The 25838-nt window shown below is 40.0% G+C and overlaps 2 protein-coding genes and 1 long non-coding RNA gene across 3 annotated transcripts; all 3 read left to right on the top strand.

Moving 5' to 3' along the window:
* Positions 1-1598: 1598 nt before the first annotated feature.
* Positions 1599-7891, top strand: LOC114467590 (deoxyribonuclease-1-like). Its single transcript, XM_028453997.1, has 9 exons — positions 1599-2812; positions 2903-2991; positions 3172-3255; positions 3353-3450; positions 3517-3623; positions 4377-4381; positions 4794-4952; positions 5023-5119; positions 7642-7891. The coding sequence occupies exons 1-9, from the start codon at positions 2678-2680 to the stop codon at positions 7768-7770; spliced, it is 903 nt and encodes a 300-aa protein (XP_028309798.1). The 5' UTR covers positions 1599-2677; the 3' UTR covers positions 7771-7891.
* Positions 7892-8799: 908 nt separating this feature from the next.
* Positions 8800-25276, top strand: hm13 (histocompatibility (minor) 13). Its single transcript, XM_028453966.1, is given in 11 exon segments — positions 8800-9448; positions 21273-21371; positions 21434-21516; positions 21998-22086; positions 22261-22346; positions 22420-22522; positions 22580-22660; positions 23568-23688; positions 23756-23858; positions 24221-24306; positions 24824-25276. Coding segments are annotated over 11 exon segments (1188 nt in total). The 5' UTR covers positions 8800-9262; the 3' UTR covers positions 24975-25276.
* LOC114467567 (uncharacterized) lies at positions 20063-21127 on the top strand. The gene is made up of 4 exons (XR_003674525.1): positions 20063-20083; positions 20174-20236; positions 20294-20303; positions 20493-21127. It is a non-coding gene; the product is annotated as an uncharacterized LOC114467567 (long non-coding RNA).
* Positions 25277-25838: the final 562 nt, after the last annotated feature.

The following is a 25838-nucleotide window of genomic DNA, read 5'->3' as shown; positions in this document are numbered from 1 at the left end:
CTATAATTACAATAGTGTCTATAGTTACATTAGCGTCTATAGTTACATTAGTGTCTATAATTACATTAGTGTCTATAGTTACACTAGTGTCTATAGTTACACTAGCGTCTATAGTTACACTAGCGTCTATAGTTACACTAGTGTCTATAGTTACACTAGCGTCTATAGTTACATTAGTGTCTATAGTTACATTAGTGTCTATAGTTACACTAGTGTCTATAGTTACACTAGCGTCTATAGTTACATTAGCATCTATAGTTACACTAGTGTCTTTAGTTACACTAGCGTCTATAGTTACATTAGTGTCTATAGTTACACTAGTGTCTATAGTTACACTAGTGTCTATAGTTACACTAGCGTCTATAGTTACATTAGCATCTATAATTACACTAGTGTCTATAGTTACACTAGCGTCTATAGTTACATTAGCATCTATAGTTACACTAGTGTCTATAGTTACATTAGTGTCTATAATTACACTAGTGTCTATAGTTACACTAGCGTCTATAGTTACACTAGTGTCTATAGTTACATTAGTGTCTATAATTACACTAGTGTCTATAGTTACACTAGTGTCTATAGTTACATTAGTGTCTATAGTTACACTAGTGTCTATAGTTACACTAGTGTCTATAGTTACACTAGTGTCTATAGTTACATTAGTGTCTATAGTTACACTAGTGTCTATAGTTACACTAGTGTCTATAGTTACATTAGTGTCTATAGTTACACTAGCGTCTATAGTTACACTAGCGTCTATAGTTACACTAGTGTCTATAATTACATTAGTGTCTATAGTTACACTAGCGTCTATAGTTACACTAGTGTCTATAGTTACATTAGTGTCTATAGTTACACTAGTGTCTATAGTTACACTAGCGTCTATAGTTACACTAGTGTCTATAGTTACACTAGTGTCTATAATTACACTAGTGTCTATAGTTACACTAGTGTCTATAGTTACATTAGTGTCTATAGTTACACTAGCGTCTATAGTTACACTAGCGTCTATAATTACACTAGCGTCTATAGTTACACTAGTGTCTATAGTTACACTAGCGTCTATAGTTACACTAGCGTCTATAGTTACATTAGTGTCTATAGTTACACTAGCGTCTATAGTTACACTAGCGTCTATAGTTACACTAGTGTCTATAGTTACATTAGTGTCTATAGTTACACTAGCGTCTATAGTTACACTAGTGTCTATAGTTACATTAGCGTCTATAGTTACACTAGCGTCTATAGTTACACTAGCGTCTATAGTTACACTAGTGTCTATAGTTACATTAGTGTCTATAGTTACATTAGCGTCTATAATTACACTAGCGTCTATAATTACACTAGCGTCTATAGTTACACTAGTGTCTATAGTTACACTAGTGTCTATAGTTACATTAGCGTCTATAGTTACACTAGTGTCTATAGTTACACTAGTGTCTATAGTTACACTAGTGTCTATAGTTACACTAGTGTCTATAGATACACTAGCGTCTATAGTTACACTAGTGTCTATAGTTACACTAGCGTCTATAGTTACACTAGTGTCTATAGTTACACTAGTGTCTATAGTTACACTAGTGTCTATAGTTACACTAGTGTCTATAGATACATTAGTGTCTATAGTTACACTAGTGTCTATAGTTACACTAGTGTCTATAATTACATTAGCGTCTATAGTTACACTAGTGTCTATAGTTACACTAGTGTCTATAGTTACACTAGTGTCTATAGTTACACTAGTGTCTATAGTTACACTAGTGTCTATAGATACATTAGCGTCTATAGTTACACTAGCGTCTATAGTTACACTAGCGTCTATAGTTACACTAGTGTCTATAGTTACACTAGTGTCTATAGTTACACTAGTGTCTATAGTTACACTAGCGTCTATAGTTACACTAGTGTCTATAGTTACACTAGTGTCTATAGATACATTAGCGTCTATAGTTACACTAGCGTCTATAGTTACACTAGCGTCTATAGTTACACTAGCGTCTATAGTTACACTAGTGTCTATAGTTACACTAGCGTCTATAGTTACACTAGCGTCTATAGTTATGGAGCTCCATCCAGCTGGCATACATGCACAATTCAATGTGAGTAAAGTGCCTTGGCCAAGGACACAACAAGCGGGATTTGAACCCCCAACCCACTCTCCCACTGAGCCACGGTCACCCACGGTCATGTTGCAGCATGATAATGCACGGCCTCTGTTGAAAACATCCCAGATGTTGAATGACCAGCACAGTCAGTGGTCATGTGACCCATTGAGAATGTTTAGGATGCTCTGATGGGCAGATACCACAGCGTGTTCCACTTCCTGCTAATATCCAACAACTTGGAGGAATGGACCAACATTCCCACAGACCACAATCAATAACCTGATCAACTCTATGCTATGGAGATGTGTTGCACTGCAGGAGGCTAATGGTGGTCCCACCAGATACCCACCCAGACTGAACATTTTTAGAGTGGCCTTTTATTGTGGCCACCCTGAGGCACACCTGTGCAATAATCATGCTGTCTAATCAGACACGCACGATTACAGCGACTCAATAGTTGCTCAAATAGAAGTTTTTTAACTTTCAATCAGCAACGAGTCCCCCCCCTCCCTCCCCCCAAAATCAGGTTCCATGAGGTCATTCCAGGGCTGTGTGTGTTTCCAGTCCTGACCATGTGGTGGCGCTCTGCTCTCCTGATGTGGCTGTTCCTGATGCTGAGAACATCTGAAGGTTTCACCATCTGTTCCTACAACGTCCAGAAGCTGAACTCACAGAAGATCAGCAACCACAGACACACACTGACACGGGTAACACACACACACACACACACACACTCAGTTTGTGTACAACTTATTTTTTCTGTCTTGTCTGTTTCCATTCATTGTGTGTGTGTGTAGTTGTTGTCTCGTTGTGACGTGGCGCTGCTACAACACGTCTCTGATCCTGATGGGAAGGTCGTACGAACTCTGCTCAACACACTCAACAAGTAAGTGTGTGTGTGTTTGTGTGTGTGTGTGTGCCTCCCACAGGGACAGTAGCAGGTACAGTGGATTTTAATCATCCAATCAGATTGCCTTCCTCTGAGCTTTAATTTTGTTGCCACACACACACACACTCACGTTTCAGAGCGCTATGTTCAGTCAGTGTGTGTGTGTGTGTGTTTAAGGTTTGACGACTTCCTCTACAGTTCAGTGTCAAGTGATGGTTTGGGGAAATCACCTGACCTACAGAAATATGTTTACATTTACAGGTAACACACACACGCACGCACGCACGCACGCACGCACGCACGACGCACACCCACACACACACACACACACACACACTGTACTGCGTGCTCTTGCTAGGACTGGTTCCGTGGAGGTCTTGGACCAGTACCAGTACCGTGGTCCTTCGTCCTTCCTCAGACCTCCATTCGTGGTTCAGTTCAGGAGCAACAGGACAGGTGAGACTTCATCATCTTCATCATCATCTCTCATCACTTCATCCTCCTCTTCATCACTCTCTGCAGCCATTAAGAAGTTCTTCCTGGTTCCTCTGCATTCTGACCCGGATCAGGCCAAGGACGAGATCAACGGACTCTACGACGTGTTCCAAGACGTCAGCAGGAAGTGGAACGTGAAGGTGAGGGTCTGGGACCTCGTTTATAAAACTGTGCGTAGGTTGGATCACCTCAGGAGGCGTACGCTAAAGATTTATAACAGACGGCGTACGCCTGTTTCTGTTTATAAATCACAACCAACTCAAAGGTTGTTGTACGTAGGAAAACGCCTTGGTTCGCCCACATGGTGTCTATAAAAGGTCAGGCACCGCCCACATGGTGTCTATAAAAGGTCAGGCACCGCCCACATGGTGTCTAAAAGGTCAGGCACCGCCCACATGGTGTTTATAAAAGGTCATGCACCGCCCACATGGTGTCTATAAAAGGTCAGGCTCCGCCCACATGGTGTCTATAAAAGGTCAGGCGCCGCCCACATGGTGTCTATAAAAGGTCAGGCTCCGCCCACATGGTACCTATAAAAGGTCAGGTGAGCTCAAGGACTGAGCGATAATGGAATCATGGAGCTCCACCCAGCTGGCTCTGCACCCTGAGGTGTGTGACGTCAAGGACACAGCAGCAGGTACACATCACAACATGGGCCTCTATGGACTGAAACTAACCAATCAGTCAGTTTATCATCATATGTAGAATCAAACTTATATTATCCTATATGCTTTTAACTCTGCTACATGATACAAATTCCACACATAAATATATCTGAATTATGAAGACCTGAAGAGACTTTCTCCTGAATTAACTGTATGTGTTTCAAAAGTTTCCATGTGAAAGTGTGTGTGTAAAGATTCTACTTAAATAAACATCAGCCTTAGAACCAGTCAGTTTTCCTCTAAAAATGACCAGGTCAGAACCAAGTGCCAAGATCTGGAGGAAGGCCTCTGGTTAAGACCAGAACATGTGACCAGGACCAAGGCTGGACTATCTGGAGTTATTGAAGGGTGAGGCGCTGTCTTTAGGGAGGTAGAACCAATGATGTCATCTTAAATAGTCTAATAGAATGTGATAGAGTAATACTCTAGAACAGACACAGATGATCCTGAATAGTTTAATTCAAAGTTTAACCACATTTTGTGTTGCGGCTCCATGGGGTGAGTGAGGCCTCAGGGGGCGGAGCTTACCACCACCGTGTGTCCACACTGTGGCCAACAACTGTCACACACTAACCCTAACCCATGGAGCAGGGAGGAGGAGTCATCCAACCTGGCAACCCTCTAAATGTGTGTGTGTAGAACGCTATGTTTCCTGGGGGACTTCCACGCTGCGTGTGCATATCTGACTAAAAGCAACAGGAAGGATGTGAGACTTTTCAGGAACTCCAGCTTCTCGTGGCTAATCGGAGACAAAGTGGACACCACGGTGAGCGACGACACCAGCTGTGCCTATGACAGGTGAGTGTGGGGGGCGGAGCCTCCTCTTTTTGTGTGTTGTGCGTCTGATTGTGTGTCATTGTGATGTTAGGATGGTTGTGTTTGGGGAGCCGTTACTGAAGGCCATCATCCCCCGCTCTGCTAAAGTCTTTGATCTGTCCAAAGAGTTCAAACTAAGCAGAACCAAGGTACGACTCTCTAACTCTCTGACTCTCTAACTCACTGACTCTCTAACTCACTGACTCACTGACTCTCTAACTCACTGACTCTCTAACTCTCTAACTCACTGACTCACTAACTCACTGACTCTCTAACTCTCTAACTCACTGACTCACTGACTCTCTGACTCTCTAACTCTCTGACTCTCTAACTCTCTGACTCTCTAACTCACTGACTCACTGACTCTCTAACTCTCTAACTCACTGACTCACTGACTCTCTAACTCACTGACTCTCTAACTCACTGACTCTCTAACTCTCTGACTCACTGACTCTCTAACTCTCTGACTCACTGACTCTCTAACTCACTGACTCTCTAACTCTCTGACTCTCTAACTCTCTGACTCTCTAACTCTCTGACTCTCTAACTCACTGACTCACTGACTCTCTAACTCTCTGACTCACTGACTCTCTAACTCACTGACTCTCTAACTCACTGACTCTCTAACTCTCTGACTCACTGACTCTCTAACTCACTGACTCTCTAACTCACTGACTCTCTAACTCACTGACTCTCTAACTCACTGACTCTCTAACTCTCTGACTCTCTAACTCTCTGACTCTCTAACTCACTGACTCTCTAACTCATTGACTCTCTAACTCTCTGACTCTCTGACTCACTGACTCTCTAACTCACTGACTCACTGACTCTCTAACTCTCTGACTCTCTAACTGTCTGACTCACTGACTCTCTAACTCTCTGACTCACTGACTCTCTAACTCACTGACTCTCTAACTCACTGACTCACTGACTCTCTAACTCTCTGACTCTCTAACTCTCTGACTCTCTAACTCACTGACTCTCTGACTCACTGACTCTCTGACTCACTGACTCTCTAACTCACTGACTCTCTAACTCACTGACTCTCTAACTCACTGACTCTCTAACTCACTGACTCTCTGACTCACTGACTCTCTAACTCTCTGACTCACTGACTCTCTAACTCACTGACTCTCTAACTCACTGACTCACTGACTCTCTAACTCACTGACTCTCTAACTCACTGACTCTCTAACTCACTGACTCTCTAACTCACTGACTCTCTAACTCACTGACTCACTGACTCTCTAACTCTCTGACTCTCTAACTCTCTGACTCACTGACTCTCTGACTCACTGACTCTCTAACTCACTGACTCTCTAACTCTCTGACTCACTGACTCTCTGACTCACTGACTCTCTAACTCACTGACTCAGTGAGAAGTGTGTGTGAGTGTTTTATAGTCTAAAGTCACGAAGCTACAATCTTTAGGTTCTATGTTATGAATCTAGATAATTAAATCCTGGATTAATCTCTGTTAGTGGGATTCAACTACCAAACATTCCCTGTCAGAAAGAAGCTGTCCTACAAAGGTCGATAACAACACGCTAATTTAATCCAAGTTATATCAGCCTGACTAAGTGTGCACGTTCACATAAAAGGGGTGGAGCTTGCAGCGTCTGACCAATCAATGGAGAACCTGGCAGAGCAAGCGTCTTTACAGTAGGAACAGTTTATGATCTTAAATAAATATAATAAATATAAATCCATGATGACAGTGAAGAACAACAGTGTTAGCGCAGCAGGAGGCGGAGCTTTTAGACTCGCTCAGATCTGATCCACTTCATAACCTGGTCCTGACCAGGTTAGGTGTTCAGCTTAAGTTTAAAATTATAATAATTAAAATCCAAAATTCAGACCAAAAACAACCTGTTGTTACAGAAAAGACAGGAATGAGAAAACTCAGACAGGAAGCTGCTGATACTGTTAATGTGTAAAAGTGTGAGATTATTTATGATATTAATCCATTAGATGATAAACAGACAACGCTCTGCAGTTAAACTTTATTACAGCACACACGTGTTTCTAATCAGATAGATCTATTTATCACACACTGGGATGAGAACACATTGTTTACTGTAGTATGTTCCTGATGATGATGTCAGCCACACTTTAGCATATGACTTAGTTAATGAATCAGTCCATCAGATATAAATTTATATCTGTCCAAAATGATGTCATCAGTAAATGAAAGGATTAATGTATCCATTAATAATCTTTCTTTTTTAAACTTAGCTGTCAGATCTGCACCAACCAGGATCTTCTAATAATGGGCAGGTCATTTTCTAAGAGAACTGATTGGTCAGGAGGCGGGGCTTTAGCATTCGCTAAGATCCTGGGCAGAACCTGGTCCTGACCAGGCTAGCCGTTCAGCATAAGTTACCATGGTGATTTAGCTCCGTAAGATGTTAGCGAGCTTCGCAGGACAGCGCACACTGATTAAATCCTGAGAGTTAGCGTGATAGGGTTCAGGGTTCAGGGCAGTGAGTCAGTGAGTCAGTGAGTCAGTGTACATTGAGGTTGGGCCACTGATTCAATGACTCAGTGACTCATACATTAAAGATATATTTATATATTAAATATATATCTCAGAGTATAAAGTCAGTCCTTCACAGATGTTTAACTACTAGACTCTGATTGGTTGATGTGCTGACTCCGCCCTCTGATGCAGGTGATGTCCATCAGTGAGAACCATCCACTGATGGTGAAGCTGAAGAGCTCCACCCTCATGCTGCAGGCCACGCCCCTCCTCCTCCTGCTGCTCTCTGTGATTGGCTGGCTGAGCCTCAGCGACCAATAAGCTGCTGCGCTGTATGCCGGGGGCGGGACATTGACCTTATAATAGCCAATCAGGAGGATTTGTGTATATTTGATTCTTAATGTTTTTGTATTTCAATAAAGTTTAAACATTTGTCATCTGATTCAATATAATTAATAATTGTTATTAATAATTTGTCATATTCATAATAATTAGTGATATTAAGAAATATAATAATAAGAATTATAATTAGTATTCCATCCATCCATCTTCATACCCACTTATTCCCGTTTATCAGGGTCGCGGGGGTCTGCCGGTGCCAATCTCCGGCTCTCATAGGGTGCTGGGCGGGGCTACACCCTGGACAGGGCACCAGTCCATCACAGGGCAACACAGACACAGACTCTCATTCACTCCTATGGGCCATTTAGAGACTCCAGTCAACCTTAGTCATGTTTTTGGATGGAGGGAGGAAACCCACGCAGCACAGGGAGAACATGCAAACTCCACACATAAAGGACCCAAGTCCACCCCAGGGCTTGAACCCAGGACCTTCTTGCTGTGAGGGGGACGTGCTAACCACTAAACCACCATAATTAGTATTAATAATTAGTAATGATGATGATTTAATAATGTTCAGAAGGAATTAAAAAAAAGAAAAATCAAACTATTTAAAGTCGGTGAAATGTTGAATGGTTCATCGTCATCAGCCCTGTGGAGGGGGAGGGGTGTCGGTCTGTCTATGTGGTGTAATTCTTTTCTCCTTCCGGTGGAGTCACTGCAGACTTCCTGTCGGGCTGATCAAAGATCGTCTGTAAACAGGATGGTTCCTCAATCTGCTCCTCTCCCTCAGCCCTCGGACTGGGTCGTGAAAATATATTTTTTTAACATATTATAATTAAATGTCCAATAGCTCGTTTACTAGTGGGCGTGTACTGTAGCTGTTCCCACTCAAAGCAAAATTACGGCGCTTTGGGGCGGTGCCATGTTGCAAATTTGACGTCATTATCAGCCAGAGTCTGTACAGTAGGAACTGGTGGGAGGAGCCCTGGTAACACGCCCCGCCCTTTTAGCGTACTGCCCTGATGACTTACACCACGAACATGTATCTTTCCCACTAGACATTATACCAACTAATGATCAGATCATAGAGTTTACAACTAGAACTAGGAGCTCAGAAAAGTTTAACGACGTCTCAGATTTCCTTCATGACGTAACTGCTATTCTCAAAGAGCAACACAAGATCCCCGGCTGTCAATCATCGTCATATATGACGTAAAATCTTGTTTGTGAACCTCAAATAACTTATTTATCACAGAAAAAGAACATTTGATTTCAATTTAGTCGGTAATCCGTCGGTTCCGCTCGGTGTTCGGTCTGTGTTCCGTCAGTAGTTTAATGTGATGGTTCTTGGGTCAGAGTGAGATCTCTTCGCCGCTCCTATCACTGAGTCTCTTTGGTAAACGTGTCCTTACAGACAGACGTAGACCACAGACCGTCAGTAGTTCATCTTCTCTGATCTCAGTGGACCAGTATGTCTGACACAGACCAGGTACCGGGGTCCGTGGACTCTAACGGGACGGACACGGACGGTCTGTCCGGCTCTCGGTCCGTAGTTTCTCCTGAAGGAGCCGCTCTGGCCTACGGAAGCCTGTTAGTGATGGCGCTGCTTCCCATCTTCATTGGAGCTCTGCGGTCAGTCAGCTGCTCCAAGAACAAGGTGAGAACCAGGTTATATCAGGTTAGAACCAGGTTATATCAGGTTAGAACCAGGTGATATTAGGTTAGAACCAGGTTATATTAGGTTAGAACCAGGTTATATCAGGTTAGAACCAGGTTGTATTAGGTTAGAACCAGGTTATATTAGGTTAGAACCAGGTTATATTAGGTTAGAACCAGGTTATATTAGGTTAGAACCAGGTTATATTAGGTTAGAACCAGGTTATATTAGGTTAGAACCAGGTTATATTAGGTTAGAACCAGGTTATATTAGGTTAGACCCAGGTGATGTTAGGTTAGAACCAGGTTGTATTAGGTTAGAACCAGGTTGTATTAGGTTAGAACCAGGTGATATTAGGTTAGAACCAGGTGATATTAGGTTAGAACCAGGTTATATTAGGTTAGAACCAGGTTATAGTAGGTTAGAACCAGGTTATATCAGGTTAGAACCAGGTTATATTAGGTTAGAACCAGGTTATATCAGGTTAGAACCAGGTTATATTAGGTTAGAACCAGGTTATATTAGGTTAGAACCAGGTTATATTAGGTTAGAACCAGGTTATATTAGGTTAGAACCAGGTTATATTAGGTTAGAACCAGGTTGTATTAGGTTAGAACCAGGTTGTATTAGGTTAGAACCAGGTGATATTAGGTTAGAACCAGGTGATATTAGGTTAGAACCAGGTTATATTAGGTTAGAACCAGGTTATATTAGGTTAGAACCAGGTTATATTAGGTTAGAACCAGGTTATATCAGGTTAGAACCAGGTTGTATTAGGTTAGAACCAGGTTGTATTAGGTTAGAACCAGGTGATATTAGGTTAGAACCAGGTGATATTAGGTTAGAACCAGGTTATATTAGGTTAGAACCAGGTTATAGTAGGTTAGAACCAGGTTATATCAGGTTAGAACCAGGTTATATTAGGTTAGAACCAGGTTATATCAGGTTAGAACCAGGTTATATCAGGTTAGAACCAGGTTATATTAGGTTAGAACCAGGTTATATTAGGTTAGAACCAGGTTATATTAGGTTAGAACCAGGTTATATTAGGTTAGAACCAGGTTATATTAGGTTAGAACCAGGTTATATCAGGTTAGAACCAGGTTATATCAGGTTAGAACCAGGTTATATCAGGTTAGAACCAGGTTATATTAGGTTAGAACCAGGTTATATTAGGTTAGAACCAGGTTTGAATCAGGTTCGAACCAGGTTAGAATCAGGTTCGAACCAGGTTAGAACCAGGTTATATTAGGTTAGAACCAGGTTATATTAGGTTAGAACCAGGTTATATCAGGTTAGAACCAGGTTAGAACCAGGTTATATCAGGTTAGAACCAGGTTATATTAGGTTAGAACCAGGTATATTAGGTTAGAACCAGTTATATTAGGTTAGAACCAGGTTATATAGGTTAGAACCAGGTTATATTAGGTTAGAACCAGGTTATATTAGGTTAGAACCAGGTGATATTAGGTTAGAACCAGGTTATATTAGGTTAGAACCAGGTTATATTAGGTTAGAACCAGGTTATATTAGGTTAGAACCAGGTTTATTAGGTAGAACCAGGTTATATCAGGTTAGAACCAGGTTGTATTAGGTTAGAACCAGGTGTATTAGGTTAGAACCAGGTTATATTAGGTTAGAACCAGGTTATATTAGGTTAGAACCAGGTTATATTAGGTTAGAACCAGGTTATATTAGGTTAGAACAGGTTATATTAGGTTAGAACCAGGTTATATTAGGTTAGAACCAGGTTATATCAGGTTAGAACCAGGTTGTATAGGTTAGAACCAGGGTTGTATTAGGTTAGAACCAGGTGATATTAGGTTAGAACCAGGTGATATTAGGTTAGAACCAGGTTATATTAGGTTAGAACCAGGTTATAGTAGGTAGAACCAGGTTATATCAGGTTAGAACCAGGTTATATTAGGTTAGAACCAGGTTATATCAGGTTAGAACCAGGTTTATATCATTTAGAACCAGGTTATATTAGGTTAGAACCAGGTTATATAGGTTAGAACCAGGTTATATTAGGTTAGAACCAGGTTATATTAGGTTAGAACCAGGTTATATTAGGTTAGAACCAGGTTATATCAGGTTAGAACCAGTGTTAATATCAGGTAGAACCAGGTTATATCAGGTTAGAACCAGGTTATATTAGGTTAGAACCAGGTTATATTAGGTTAGAACCAGGTTTGAATCAGGTTCGAACCAGGTTAGAATCAGGTTCGAACCAGGTTAGAACCAGGTTAGAACCAGGTTATATTAGGTTAGAACCAGGTTATATTAGGTTAGAACCAGGTTATACCAGGTTATACCAGGTTAGAACCAGGTTATATCAGGTTAGAACCAGGTTATATTAGGTTAGAACCAGGTTATATTAGGTTAGAACCAGGTTATATTAGGTTAGAACCAGGTTATATTAGGTTAGAACCAGGTTATATTAGGTTAGAACCAGGTTATATTAGGTTAGAACCAGGTTAGAACCAAGTTATATTAGGTTAGAACCAGGTTAGAACCAGGTGATATTAGGTTAGAACCAGGTTATATTAGGTTAGAACCAGGTTATATCAGGTTAGAACCAGGTTATATCAGGTTAGAACCAGGTTATATTAGGTTAGAACCAGGTTATATTAGGTTAGAACCAGGTTTATTAGGTAGAACCAGGTTAATATTTTAGAACCAGGTTATATTAGGTTAGAACCAGGTTATATAAGGTTAGAACCAGGTTATATTAGGTAGAACCAGTTATAAGGTTAGAACCAGGTTATATTATTTAGAACCAGGTTATATTAGGTTAGAACCAGGTTATTCAGGTTAGAACCAGGTTATAGCAGGTTAGAAACCAGGTTATATTAGGTTTAGAACCAGGTTATATTAGGTTAGAACCAGGTTATATTAGGTTAGAACCAGGTTATATTAGGTTAGAAACCAGGTTTGAATCAGGTTCGAACCAGGTTAGAACCAGGTTAGAACCAGGTTATTTCGTTAGAAAACCAGGTTAATTATTTTAGAACCAGGTTATATCAGGTTAGAACCAGGTATATTAGGTTAGAAACCAGGTTATATTAGGTATAGTAGAACCAGGTTATATCAGGTTAGAACCGGTTGTATTAGGTTAGAACCAGGTTGTATTAGTTAGAACCAGGTGATATTAGGTTAGAACCAGGTGATATGGTTAGAACCATGGTTTATTTAGGTTAGAACAGGTTATAGTAGGTTAGAACCAGGTTATATCAGGTTAGAAACCAGGTTATATTAGGTTAGAACCCGGTTATATCAGGTTAGAACAGGTTATATAGGTTAGAAACCAGGTTATATTAGGTTAGAACCAGGTTTATTAGGTTAGAATAGTTAGAACCAGTTATATTAGGTTAGAACCAGGTATATTAGGTTAGAACCAGGTTATATAGGTTAGAACAGGTTATATCAGGTTAGAACCAGGTTATATCAGGGTTAGAACCAGGTTATTCAGGTTAGAACCAGTTTTATAGGTTAGAAACAAGGTTATATTAGGTTCGAACCAGGTTTGAATCAGGTTCGAACCCAGGTTAGAACAGGTTCGAACCAGGTAGTAGAACCAGGTTATATTAGGTAGAAGAACCGGTTATATTAGGTTAGAACCAGGTTATATCAGGTTAGAACCAGGTTAGAACCAGGTTATATCAGGTTAGAACCAGGTTATATTAGGTTAGAACCAGGTTATATTAGGTTAGAACCAGGTGATATTAGGTTAGAACCAGGTTATATTAGGTTAGAAACCAGGTTAATTAGGTTTAGAACCAGGTTTGTATTAGGTTAGAACCAGGTGATATTAGTTAAGGAGAACAGTTATATAGGTTAGAAACCAGGTTATATTAGGTAGAAACAGGTTATATTAGGTTAGAACCAGGTTTTATATAGGTTGAACAGGTTAATCAGGTTAGAACCAGGTTGTATTAGGTTTAGAACCAGGTGATATTAGGTTAGAACCAGGTTATATAGGTTAGAACCAGGTTATATTAGGTTAGAACCAGGTTATTATAGGTTAGAACCAGGTTATATTAGGTTAGAACCAGGTTATATTAGGTTAGAACCAGGTTATATAGGTTAGAACCAGGTTATATCAGTGTTAGAACCAGGTTGTATTAGGTTAGAACCAGGTTGTATTAGGTTAGTTGAACCAGGTGGATTATGGTTAGAACCAGGTGATATTAGGTTAGAACCAGGTTATATTAGGTTAGAACCAGGTTTATAGTAGGTTAGAACCAGGTTATATCAGGTTAGAACCGAGTATATTAGGTTAGGTTAGAACCAGGGTTTATCAGGTTAGAACCCAGGTTATATCGGTTAGAACCAGGTTATATTAGGTTGAACCAGGTTATATTAGTTAGAACAGGTTATATTAGGTTAGAACCAGGTTATATTAGGTAGTAGAACCAGGTTATATTAGGTTAGAACAGGTTATATCAGGTTAGAACAGGTATATCAGGTTGAACCAGGTTATATCAGGTTAGACCAGGTTATATTAGGTTAGAACCAGGGTTATTTAGGTTAGAACCAGGTTTGAATCAGGTTCGAACCAGGTTAGAATCAGGTTCGAACAGGTTAGAACCAGGTTAAACCAGGTTATATTAGGTTAGAACCAGGTTATATTAGGTTAGAACCAGGTTATACAGGTTATACCAGTTAGAACCAGTTAGAACCAGGTTATATCAGGTTAGAACCAGGTTATATAGGTTAGAACCAGGTTCTATTAGGTTAGAACCAGGTGATATTAGGTTAGAACCAGGTTATATTAGGTTAGAAACCAGGTTATATTAGGTTAGAACCAGGTTATATTAGGTTAGAACCAGGTTAAGAACCAAGTATATTAGGTTAGAAACCAGGTAGAACCAGGTGATATTAGGTTAGAACCAGGTTATAGTGTTGAAACCAGGTTATATCAGGTTAGAACCAGGTTATATCAGGTTAGAACCAGTTATATTAGGTATTAGACCAGGTTATATTAGGTTAGAACCAGGTTATATTAGGTTAGAACCAGGTTATATTATTTTAGAACCAGTTCTATTAGGTTGAACCAGGTTAATCGGTTAGAACCAGGTTATATGGTTAGAACCAGGTTATATTAGGTTAGAACCAGGTTAATATTATTTTAGAACCAGGTTATATTAGGTTAGAACCAGGTTATATCAGGTTAGAACCAGGTTATATCAGGTTAGAACCAGGTTATATTAGGTTAGAACCAGGTGTATATTAGGTTAAGAACCAGGTTATATTAGGTTAGAACCAGTTAATTAGGTTAGAACCAGGTTTGAATCAGGTTCAACCAGGTTTAGAACCAGGTTAGAACAGGTTTAATTCTGTTAGAACAGGTTATATTATTTTAGAACCAGGTTATATAGGTTAGAACCAGGTATATCAGGTTAGAACCAGGTTATATCAGGTTAGAAACCAGGTTATATCAGGTTTAGAACCAGGTTATATAGGTTAGAACCAGGTTATATAGGTTAGAACCAGGTTATATTAGGTTAGAACCAGGTTATATTATTTTTAGAACCAGGTTTATAGGTTATTTAGAACCAGGTTAGATCAGGTTAGAACCAGGTATATTAGGTTAGAACCAGTTAATTAGGTTTGAACCAGGTTATATATTTTAGAACCAGGTTATATTAGGTTAGAACCAGGTTTATATCAGGTGTTAGAACCAGGTTTATATCAGGTTAGAACCAGGTTATATTAGCGATTAGAACCAGGTTATATTAGGTTAGAACCAGTTATATTAGGTTAGAACCAGGTTATATTAGGTTAGAACCAGGTTTGATCAGGTTCGAACCAGGTTAGAACCAGGTTAGAACCAGGTTTATATCGGGTTAGAACCAGGTTATATTAGGTTAGTTAGAACCAGGTTATATCAGGTTAGAACCAGGTTATATTAGGTTGAACCATTTAGAAACCAGGTTAGAACCAGGTAGAACCAGGTTATATTTGTTAGAACCAGGTTATATTATTTTTAGAACCGGTTAATTAGTTTAGTTAGAACCAGGTATATCAGGTTAGAACCAGGTTATATTAGGTTAGAACCAGGTTAGAACCAGGTTAGAACCAGGTTAGAACCAGGTTATATTAGGTTAGAACCAGGTTATATTAGGTTAGAACCAGGTTATATCAGGTTAGAACCAGGTTAGAACCAGGTTATTTAGGTTAGAACCAGTGTTATATCAGTTAGAACAGGTTAATTTAGGTATAAGAACCAGGTTATATATTAGGGGTAGAACCAGTATCTTAGGTTAGAACCAGGTGATATTAGGTTAGAACCCGGTTAGAAACCAGGTTATATAGGGTTAGAGCCAGGTGATTATTAGGTTAGAACCAGGTTATATTAGGTATAGAACCAGGTTTATATTAGTTAGAACCAGTTTAGAAACCAGGTTATATTAGGTTAGAACCAGGTTATATTAGGTTGCACCAGGTTAGAACAGGTTATATCAGGTTAGAATCAGGTTATATAGGTTAGAACCAGGTTATATCAGTTTAGAACCAGGTTATATTAGGTTAGAACCGGTTATTAGAACCAGGTTATGAACCAGGTTCGAACCAGGTTTAGAACCAGGTTCGAACCAGGTTATATCAGTTAGACCAGCGTTATATCAGGTTAGAACCAGGTTATATAGGTTAGAACCAGGTTTATAGGTTAGAACCAGGTTATATCAGGTTTAGAACCAGGTATATCAGGTTAGAACCAGGTTATATTAGGTTAGAACCAGGTTAATCAGGCTTAGAACCAGGTTATATTAGGTTAGATAACCAGGTGTCGTCCCCGGATATCAGGTTAGAACCAGGTTATATTAGGTTAGAACCAGGTTATATTAGGTTAGAACCAGGTTATAGTCAGATTAGAACGCAGGTATATTAGGTGAGAACCCGGTTTATATCAGGTTAGAACCGGTTATATCAGGTTAGAACCAGGTTATATCAGGTTGAACCAGGTTATACAGGTTAGAACCAGGTGGTATATCGTGTTAGAACCAGGTTATATTAGGTTTAGAACCAGGTTATATTAGGTTAGAACCAGTTATATTAGGTTAGAACCAGGTTAGAACCAGGTTTTGAATCAGGTTCGAACCAGGTAGAACCAGGCTATATTAGGTTAGAACCAGGTTATATTAGGTTAGAACCAGGTTATATTAGGTTAGAACCAGGTTATATTAGGTTAGAACCAGGTTATATCAGGTTAGAACCAGGTTATATCAGGTTAGAACCAGGTTATATTAGGTTAGAACCAGGTTATATTAGGTTAGAACCAGGTTATATCAGGTTATATTAGGTTAGAACCAGGTTATATCAGGTTAGAACCAGGTTATATCAGGTTAGAACCAGGTTATATTAGGTTAGACCCAGGTTTTATCAGGTTAGAACCAGGTTATATCAGGTCAGAACCAGGTTATATTAGGTTATATTAGGTTAGAACCAGGTTATATCAGGTTAGAACCAGGTTATATTAGGTTAGAACCAGGTTATATTAGGTTATATTAGGTTAGAACCAGGTTATATCAGGTTAGAACCAGGATATATCAGGTTAGAACCAGGTTATATCAGGTTAGAACCAGGTTATATCAGGTTAGAACCAGGTTATATCAGGTTAGAACCAGGTTATATTAGGTTAGAACCAGGTTATATCAGGTTAGAACCAGGTTATATTAGGTTAGAACCAGGTTATATCAGGTTAGAACCAGGTTATATCAGGTTAGAACCAGGTTATATCAGGTTAGAACCAGGTTATATCAGGTTAGAACCAGGTTATATTAGGTTAGAACCAGGTTATATTAGGTTAGAACCAGGTTATATCAGGTTAGAACCAGGTTATATTAGGTATATATTAGGTTAGAACCAGGTTATATTAGGTTAGAACCAGGTTATATCAGGTTAGAACCAGGTTATATTAGGTTAGAACCAGGTTATATTAGGTTAGAACCAGGTTATATCAGGTTAGAACCAGGTTATATCAGGTTAGAACCAGGTTATATTAGGTTAGAACCAGGTTATATCAGGTTAGAACCAGGTTATATCAGGTTAGAACCAGGTTATATCAGGTTAGAACCAGGTTATATTAGGTTATATTAGGTTAGAACCAGGTTATATCAGGTTAGAACCAGGTTATATTAGGTTAGAACCAGGTTATATCAGGTTAGAACCAGGTTATATCAGGTTAGAACCAGGTTATATCAGGTTAGAACCAGGTTTATCAGGTTAGAACCAGGTTATATCAGGTTAGAACCAGGTTATATTAGGTTAGAACCAGGTTATATTAGGTTAGAACCAGGTTATATTAGGTTAGAACCAGGTTATATTAGGTTAGAACCAGGTTTGAATCAGGTTCGAACCAGGTTAGAACCAGTTAGAACCAGGTTATATTCGGTTAGAACCAGGTTATATTTTTTAGAACCAGGTTTATTAGGTTAGAACCAGGTTATATCAGGTTAGAACCAGGTTATATTAGGTTAGAACCAGGTTATATTAGGTTAGAACCAGGTTATATTAGGTTAGAACCAGGTTTGAATCAGGTTCGAACCAGGTTAGAATCAGGTTAGAACCAGGTTAGAACCAGGTTATATTAGGTTAGAACCAGGTTATATTAGGTTAGAACCAGGTTATATCAGGTTAGAACCAGGTTAGAACCAGGTTTATTAGGTTAGAACCAGGTTATATCAGGTTAGAACCAGGTATATTAGGTTAGAACCAGGTTATATTAGGTTAGAACCAGGTTATATTAGGTTAGAACCAGGTGATATTAGGTTAGAACCAGGTTAGAACCAGGTTATATTAGGTTGAGCCAGGTGATATTAGGTTAGAACCAGGTTATTAGGTTAGAACCAGGTTATATTAGGTTAGAACCAGGTTAGAACCAGGTTATATTAGGTTAGAACCAGTTATATTAGGTTCGAACCAGGTTAGAACCAGGTTATATCAGGTTAGAATCAGGTTATATTAGGTTAGAACCAGGTTATATCAGGTTAGAACCAGGTTATATTAGGTTAGAACCAGGTTAGAACCAGGTTAGAACCAGGTTCGAACCAGGTTAGAACCAGGTTTATCAGTTTAGAACCAGGTTTATCAGGTTAGAACCAGGTTATATTAGGTTAGAACCAGGTTATATCAGGCTAGAACCAGGTTATATTAGGCTAGAACCAGGTTATATCAGGTTAGAACCAGGTTATATCAGGTTAGAACCAGGTTATATTAGGTTAGAACCAGGTTATATCAGGCTAGAACCAGGTTATATCAGGCTAGAACCAGGTTATATTAGGTTAGAACCAGGTTATATCAGGTTAGAACCAGGTTATATTAGGTTAGAACCAGGTTATATTAGGTTAGAACCAGGTTATATCAGATTAGAACCAGGTTATATTAGGTTAGAACCCGGTTATATCAGGTTAGAACCCGGTTATATCAGGTTAGAACCAGGTTATATCAGTTAGAACCAGGTTATATCAGGTTAGAACCAGGTTATATTAGGTTAGAACCAGGTTATATTAGGTTAGAACCAGGTTATATTAGGTTAGAACCAGGTTAGAACCAGGTTTGAATCAGGTTCGAACCAGGTTAGAACCAGGCTATATTAGGTTAGAACCAGGTTATATTAGGTTAGAACCAGGTTATATTAGGTTAGAACCAGGTTATATTAGGTTAGAACCAGGTTATATTAGGTTAGAACCAGGTTATATCAGGTTAGAACCAGGTTATATTAGGTTAGAACCAGGTTATATTAGGTTAGAACCAGGTTATATCAGGTTATATTAGGTTAGAACCAGGTTATATCAGGTTAGAACCAGGTTATATCAGGTTAGAACCAGGTTATATTAGGTTAGAACCAGGTTTTATCAGGTTAGAACCAGGTTATATCAGGTCAGAACCAGGTTATATTAGGTTATATTAGGTTAGAACCAGGTTATATCAGGTTAGAACCAGGTTATATTAGTTAGAACCAGGTTTATTAGGTTTATTAGGTTAGAACCAGTTATATCAGGTTAGAACCAGGATATATCAGGTTAGAACCAGGTTATATCAGGTTAGAACCAGGTTATATCAGGTTAGAACCAGGTTATATCAGGTTAGAACCAGGTTATATTAGGTTAGAACCAGGTTATATCAGGTTAGAACCAGGTTATATTAGGTTAGAACCAGGTTATATCAGGTTAGAACCAGGTTAGATCAGGTTAGAACCAGGTTATATCAGGTTAGAACCAGGTTATATCAGTTAGAACCAGGTTTATTAGGTTAGAAACCAGGTTAATTAGGTTAGAACCAGGTTATATCAGGTTAGAACCAGGTTATATTAGGTATATATTAGGTTAGAACCAGGTTATATTAGGTTAGAACAGGTTATATCAGGTTAGAACCAGTTATATTAGGTTAGAACCAGGTTATATTAGGTTAGAACCAGGTTATATCAGGTTAGAACCAGGTTATATCAGTTAGAACAGGTTATATTAGGTTAGAACCAGGTTATATCAGGTAGAACCAGGTTATATCAGGTTAGAACCAGGTTATATCAGGTTAGAACCAGGTTATATCAGGTTAGAACCAGGTTATATTAGGTTTATTAGGTTAGAACCAGGTTATATCAGTTAGAACCAGGTTATATTAGGTTAGAACCAGGTTTATCAGGTTGAACCAGGTTATATCAGGTTAGAACCAGGTTATATCAGGTTAGAACCAGGTTATATTAGGTTAGAACCAGGTTATCAGGTTAGAACCAGGTTATATTAGGTTAGAACCAGGTTATATTAGGTTAGAACCAGGTTATATTAGGTTAGAAAGGGTTAACCAGGTTATACAGGTATACATAAAACAATCAGTTAGAACCAGGTTATATCAGGTTAGAACCAGGTTATATCAGGTTAGAACCAGGTTATATCAGTTAGAACCAGGTTATATTAGGTTAGAACCAGGTTATATCAGGTTAGAACCAGGTTATATTAGGTTAGAACCAGGTTAAGAACCAGTTAGAAACCAGGTTATATTAGGTTAGAACCAGTTATATTAGGTTATATCAGGTTAGAACCAGGTTAGAACCAGGTTAGAACCAGGTTAGAACCAGGACGGTCCACTGTAGATGGAGGGTTTGAGAATCTATCCCGGCAGCTGATTGGATGATCACATGTGACTTTATAGACATTAGCCTCTCCTACAGTCCATTAGTATAATTAATAATCAGTGTTAATGATACGTGTGTGACCTCCTAGTGGACAGACTGAGTATCACACGACACACTGGGGTTTCTCAAATGGCGGTACGGTACCCCAGGGGTCCTCGGAGAGGAAATTGGAAAAATATCAATGAAAGCGTTGAAAAAAACGGTGGTTTCTATTGTTTATTGTTAGTTAAATTGATAATGCTAATAATGATGATTAATGAATTAATAAAACTAAAAACACGAGAGTCAGTGTTGGTTCAACATTAGGAAATAATAAAACTATAGAAATGAATATTTTCAGGAGACATAAATACTGTTAAATGACATAAAAGTGTTGTATCACTTATTCATTATATTATAATTAATAATACAAATATTATTGTTATTAATAATATTACAGACACACAGCTACAGACAGGTCTGTCCCTTTCTTCCACTGACTCTGATTGGTTGCTTGGTTTCCTGCTCTTTTGATCTTCCTTCTTCTGTCTTTCTCCCACCGTCTGTTCCTGTCTGTGTCTGTGTGTCTGTAGGAGGTCGGAGATAATGCTTATGACTCTAGGTTCAGAGTGAGTAACACACACACACACACACACACACACACATAGTGAATGTGTTACAGTGTGTGTGTTTTGTGTGTTTCTTACCCAGAATGCAGCTGAAATGCCTGAAACCATCACTAGTCGAGATGCTGCTCGTTTCCCCATCATCGCCAGCTGTGCCTTGTTTGGTCTCTACCTGTTCTTTAAGGTGTGTGTGTGTGTGTGTGTGCGCGTGTGCGTGTGTGTGACCTCTCTCTGTGTGTGTTTCAGGTGTTTTCTCAGGAGTACATTAACCTGCTGCTCTCTGTATATTTCTTCATCCTGGGAGTGCTCGCTCTGTCACACACACTCAGGTAACACACACACACACACACACACACACACACTATGGGGGGTGGATCCATTCTAAATTCATACACACACTCTAACACACGTGTTTGTGTCTAACATTCACTAAACTGACCTAATGTCAGTAGTTCTGTGTAGACACAGGTATGAGTGAAGCTATAGTGATCATGTGACCTTCACTATGTAGCACCGTCTACGTCACATGTAAACACTTGTGTGTGTGCTTTAATGTGTATGTACATTAAAGCGTCTGCAGTCTACAAACACACATGCAGATGTGACTTGTGCGTTGTGCCTGTCTACCCATTCTAAGTCTATGAGAAATGTAGATCAGATGTGCAGACGCAGGGTACATGTTTGTTTACACGTTCATTAGACTGGTGCGTATTAATTTAGAATGGATCCACCCCCCCACACACACACACACACACACAGGTACACACTAATGTGAGTCAGTGATCAGTGTGTATCTATGATGTGTTTCAGTCCTTTGATGTCCAGCGTCTTCCCACAATCTGTTCCGAACAAACAATACCAGCTGTTGTTCACACAGGGAACAGGAGACAATAGAGAAGGTACACACACACACACACACACACACACACACTGATCAGTGTTTACTTGTGGTGCGTTTCCTAAGGCGGGGGGCATCGGTACTAATATTAGTGTGTTTCTGTGTGTCTCTGTGTGTGTGTGTGTGTGTGTGTGTGTGTGTGTGTGTGTGTGTGTCTGTGTGTGTGTGTCCACAGAAATCATCAACTACGAGTTCGACACCAAGACCATTGTGTGTTTGCTCATCAGCACTGTCGTAGGAGTTTGGTACTTACTGAAGAAGGTGCACACACACATACACACACACACAGAGACACACACACACACCAATAACACACTGTTCTGTGACATCACAGCACTGGATAGCCATAACCTGTTTGGATTGGGCCTTCGCTTTGAATGGGGTGGAGCTTCTTCACCTCAACAACGTTAGCACTGGATGTATCCTCCTGGGGGGCTGTTCATCTACGACATTTCTGGGTTAGTCACACGCAGACACACCCACATTCACTCAAGTGTAACTTGAATGTTCTCTGCAGGTTTTCGGGACTAACGTCATGGTAACTGTTGCAAAGTCCTTCGAGGCTCCAATCAAGCGTGAGTATGTTGGTCACATGGTTTGTGTGTTCCTGAGGGGGCAGGGTTTAGGCTGTGTTGATGATATCATCCTAGCATACTCATGCTAACATACTGCTCATGCTAACGTACTACTCATGCTAACGTACTACTCATGCTAACGTACTACTCATGCTAACGTACTACTCATGCTAACGTACTACTCATGCTAACGTACTGCTCATGCTAACGTACTGCTCATGCTAACGTACTGCTCATGCTAACGTACTACTCATGCTAACGTACTACTCATGCTAACGTACTACTCATGCTAACGTACTACTCATGCTAACGTACTACTCGTACTAAATGAGTTTATAGTGTGTTCACATTAGATAGTATGAATAGATTGAGTATGTGATAAATACCAGGATGTATACTATATGGGGACATGTGTTAAGTATGCACTGTGTGCACTAAGGAACGCAACAATATTCTGTATTTTATTGAACCGTTCAATACGCCCTGTTTGGTTCAACGGTATTTTCGGTACGTTTCCTCATCACAAACTTTTTCAAAACGTCAGTGCCATGTGCTGCTCATGCTGCCTCAGAGCGAATCAGAACTCTTTTGTAAATAAGGCTCTTATTTTGAAGTGAACAGGAAGTTAAGTCAGTAGACCAATGGAGGGATCAAATGAGCACATGTTGATATTCTACTTGGTCACTTTCTCACTTCAATTGTTTTCAGAACTTTCAAAATAAAGGTGGAAAATCAACCGAGATATTAGTCTCAGTGTGAACAAGGTTTTTTAACGCTGGAGGTTCCAGATGCATCATGGGAAACTTGGAAGAATACTTAGACAGTATATACTCATTGAGTTTGTAGTGGATAGTTTGTTAGTGTGCTGTTGTCAGTGGGCGTGGCTTAGCGCTGTGTTTTTCTTCAGTGGTGTTTCCTCAGGACCTCCTGGAGAAGGGACTGGGGGCCAGTAACTTTGCGATGCTTGGTTTGGGGGACATCGTCATCCCAGGAATCTTCATCGCTCTGCTGCTGCGCTTTGATGTCAGGTAGCCCCCCCCCCGTACACAGCTGTCCGTCAGCCATACTGTTCTCTGATTGGCTGTTTGTCCTCAGTCAGAAGAAGAACAGCAGGACGTATTTTTACTGCAGCTTCATTGCCTACATCCTGGGCCTTGGACTGACCATCTTCATCATGCACACCTTCAAACACGCCCAGGTACTGACCTGTCAGTTACTATTACTGACCTGTCTTTAACTCATTCACAGCCAACCTCACATCACCAGGCTTATTACATGATTTTTAAAGACCCACAGAATATTTTGTACTATGACAATACACACAATACACACAATACACACAATACACAATTCAATGCTCATCACGGTGCTCTGCTGCCACCTACATGTCACCAATGGTAACTACATCATGGTACAAGCTCGATATTCACCGGAGAGCTTCGTCACACTGTCTCCTAGCAACCCCAGCCGAAAAACACAATTAACATCTTTTGAATGGCACTCAATTAGTTCACTGTAACTGACCTGTCTGTAACTATAACTGACCTGTCTGTCTTTCAGCCTGCTCTCCTGTATCTGGTCCCAGCCTGTGTGGGGTTTCCTGTCGTCCTGGCAACGATCAAAGGAGATCTGACAGAGATGTTCAGGTCAGTTTGAAAGTCACATGACACGTCCTGGTCCTTACAGACCCTAATAACAATAATAATGATAATTATGATAATAGTAATAATTCAATGATAATTTTTTTATTATTATGGTCCTTATAGACCATGATAATAACATAATGATGATAATAACATATGATGATGTTAATTATAATGATAATAATATAGTAATATAATGTTAATGATGATAATATTAATATACTGATTATAATGATAATAATAATGATAAGTCACATGATCAGAAGGCTTAATATCAGTAAAGTCTAAAATAAATGTATTTATTATTAAACAGGTTTGACTTCAGCACAAAATGTTTGTTGCTTTGTTTTTAAATGTGGGTGTGGCTTATACAGACAGGAAGTAGACCCAATGTGCTGATGCTTTACTCCATGTGTCAGTTATGAATCACAGACACAGGGAAACTGACATCCATCTTTAGCCCTGCTGCTCACAGACCACAAACAATAAAACTACTGTCTGTCTGTCTCTCTGTCTGTAGTTATCAGTCGTCTGTCATCCCCGTGTCTCCCAGTTTTTCGTCTTTTCCGTCTGTCAGTGGTTTTCCTTCCAGTCTGTCCGTCTCTATGGAGGCTGTTTCAATGGCGACAGGCTCCTCCCCTTGTCGCCGCCGCTCCCTGCTCTCTTCATAGAGGCCCCGCCCCCTGCCCGTGTCACCTGGGCAGGTAAACCTTAGGCGTGTCCACCACCAGGGGGAGCAGCGTTAGCGTAGCATGTTGGAGAAAATAGTTAATCAAACTACTGTACGTGTACGTGTAGGAATGTCTAACACTGGCTGTGTGTGTGTGTCCAGATAAAAGTTAACGTACCCAGGAAAATGATTGTGTAACTGAGATGATGACCTAAGAGGGTCTTGGGAAAGGAAACACCCTAACAGCTGCACAGATGTTCTGATATATAACTATTGTGTGTGTGTGTGTGTGTGTGTGTGTGTGTGTGTGTCAGGTATGAGGAATCGTCTCCTGAGGATTTGAAGGACAAAGACAACTCTAACAGAAAGGACCAATAGCAGCTCTTCATCCTCTGAGCTCCGCCCTCTCCCTCAGCCACCTGTCTGTCATCGCCAAGATCGCCATAAGAACAGACCTGTGTGTGTGTGTGTCACTCTTTGTTGATGCGTGAATGTAGCTCCGCCCTTTGGGTTTACTTTACCCTCAGTCTTTATCCTGATTGGAGGTTGTTCTGCGAGGGGCGGGCCTTGTGGCATTAACGTCCAATCGGCTGTGAGTAAGGGGGCGACTGGGTTCTCTATCTGAAAACTACAGCTCCCATGATGCTCCAGGTGGAGACGTGGCTTAATATAACAAGCATGTTACCAGAGGAGGTGTGTGTGTGCGTGTGTGTGTGTGTGTGTGTGCGTGTGCGTGTGTGTGTGTGTGTGTGTTTACAATAAAGTTGTTGGTGTTTGTTCACCGGATGAAGCAGCACTGTGTTGTGTGTGTGTTTGTTTTCTTGCTGTGAACTTTGACCCTGACCTGTACCACACCCTCGAGTTG

Source organism: Gouania willdenowi, chromosome 7, assembly GCF_900634775.1.
Source record: "Gouania willdenowi chromosome 7, fGouWil2.1, whole genome shotgun sequence".
In the NCBI taxonomy this organism is placed as follows: domain Eukaryota; kingdom Metazoa; phylum Chordata; class Actinopteri; order Blenniiformes; family Gobiesocidae; genus Gouania; species Gouania willdenowi.
This window is presented reverse-complemented; position numbering and strand designations above follow the sequence as displayed.

Bases quoted from the DNA above. Each gene is read 5' to 3' on its own strand.
- LOC114467590 (XM_028453997.1), top strand. From the start codon at position 2,678: ATGTGGTGGCGCTCTGCTCTCCTGATGTGGCTGTTCCTGATGCTGAGA. The intron at 2,992-3,171 runs GTAAGTGTGTGT...TGTGTGTTTAAG, and splicing joins CTGCTCAACACACTCAACAA to GTTTGACGACTTCCTCTACA. The intron at 3,451-3,516 runs GTGAGACTTCAT...CACTCTCTGCAG, and splicing joins GTTCAGGAGCAACAGGACAG to CCATTAAGAAGTTCTTCCTG.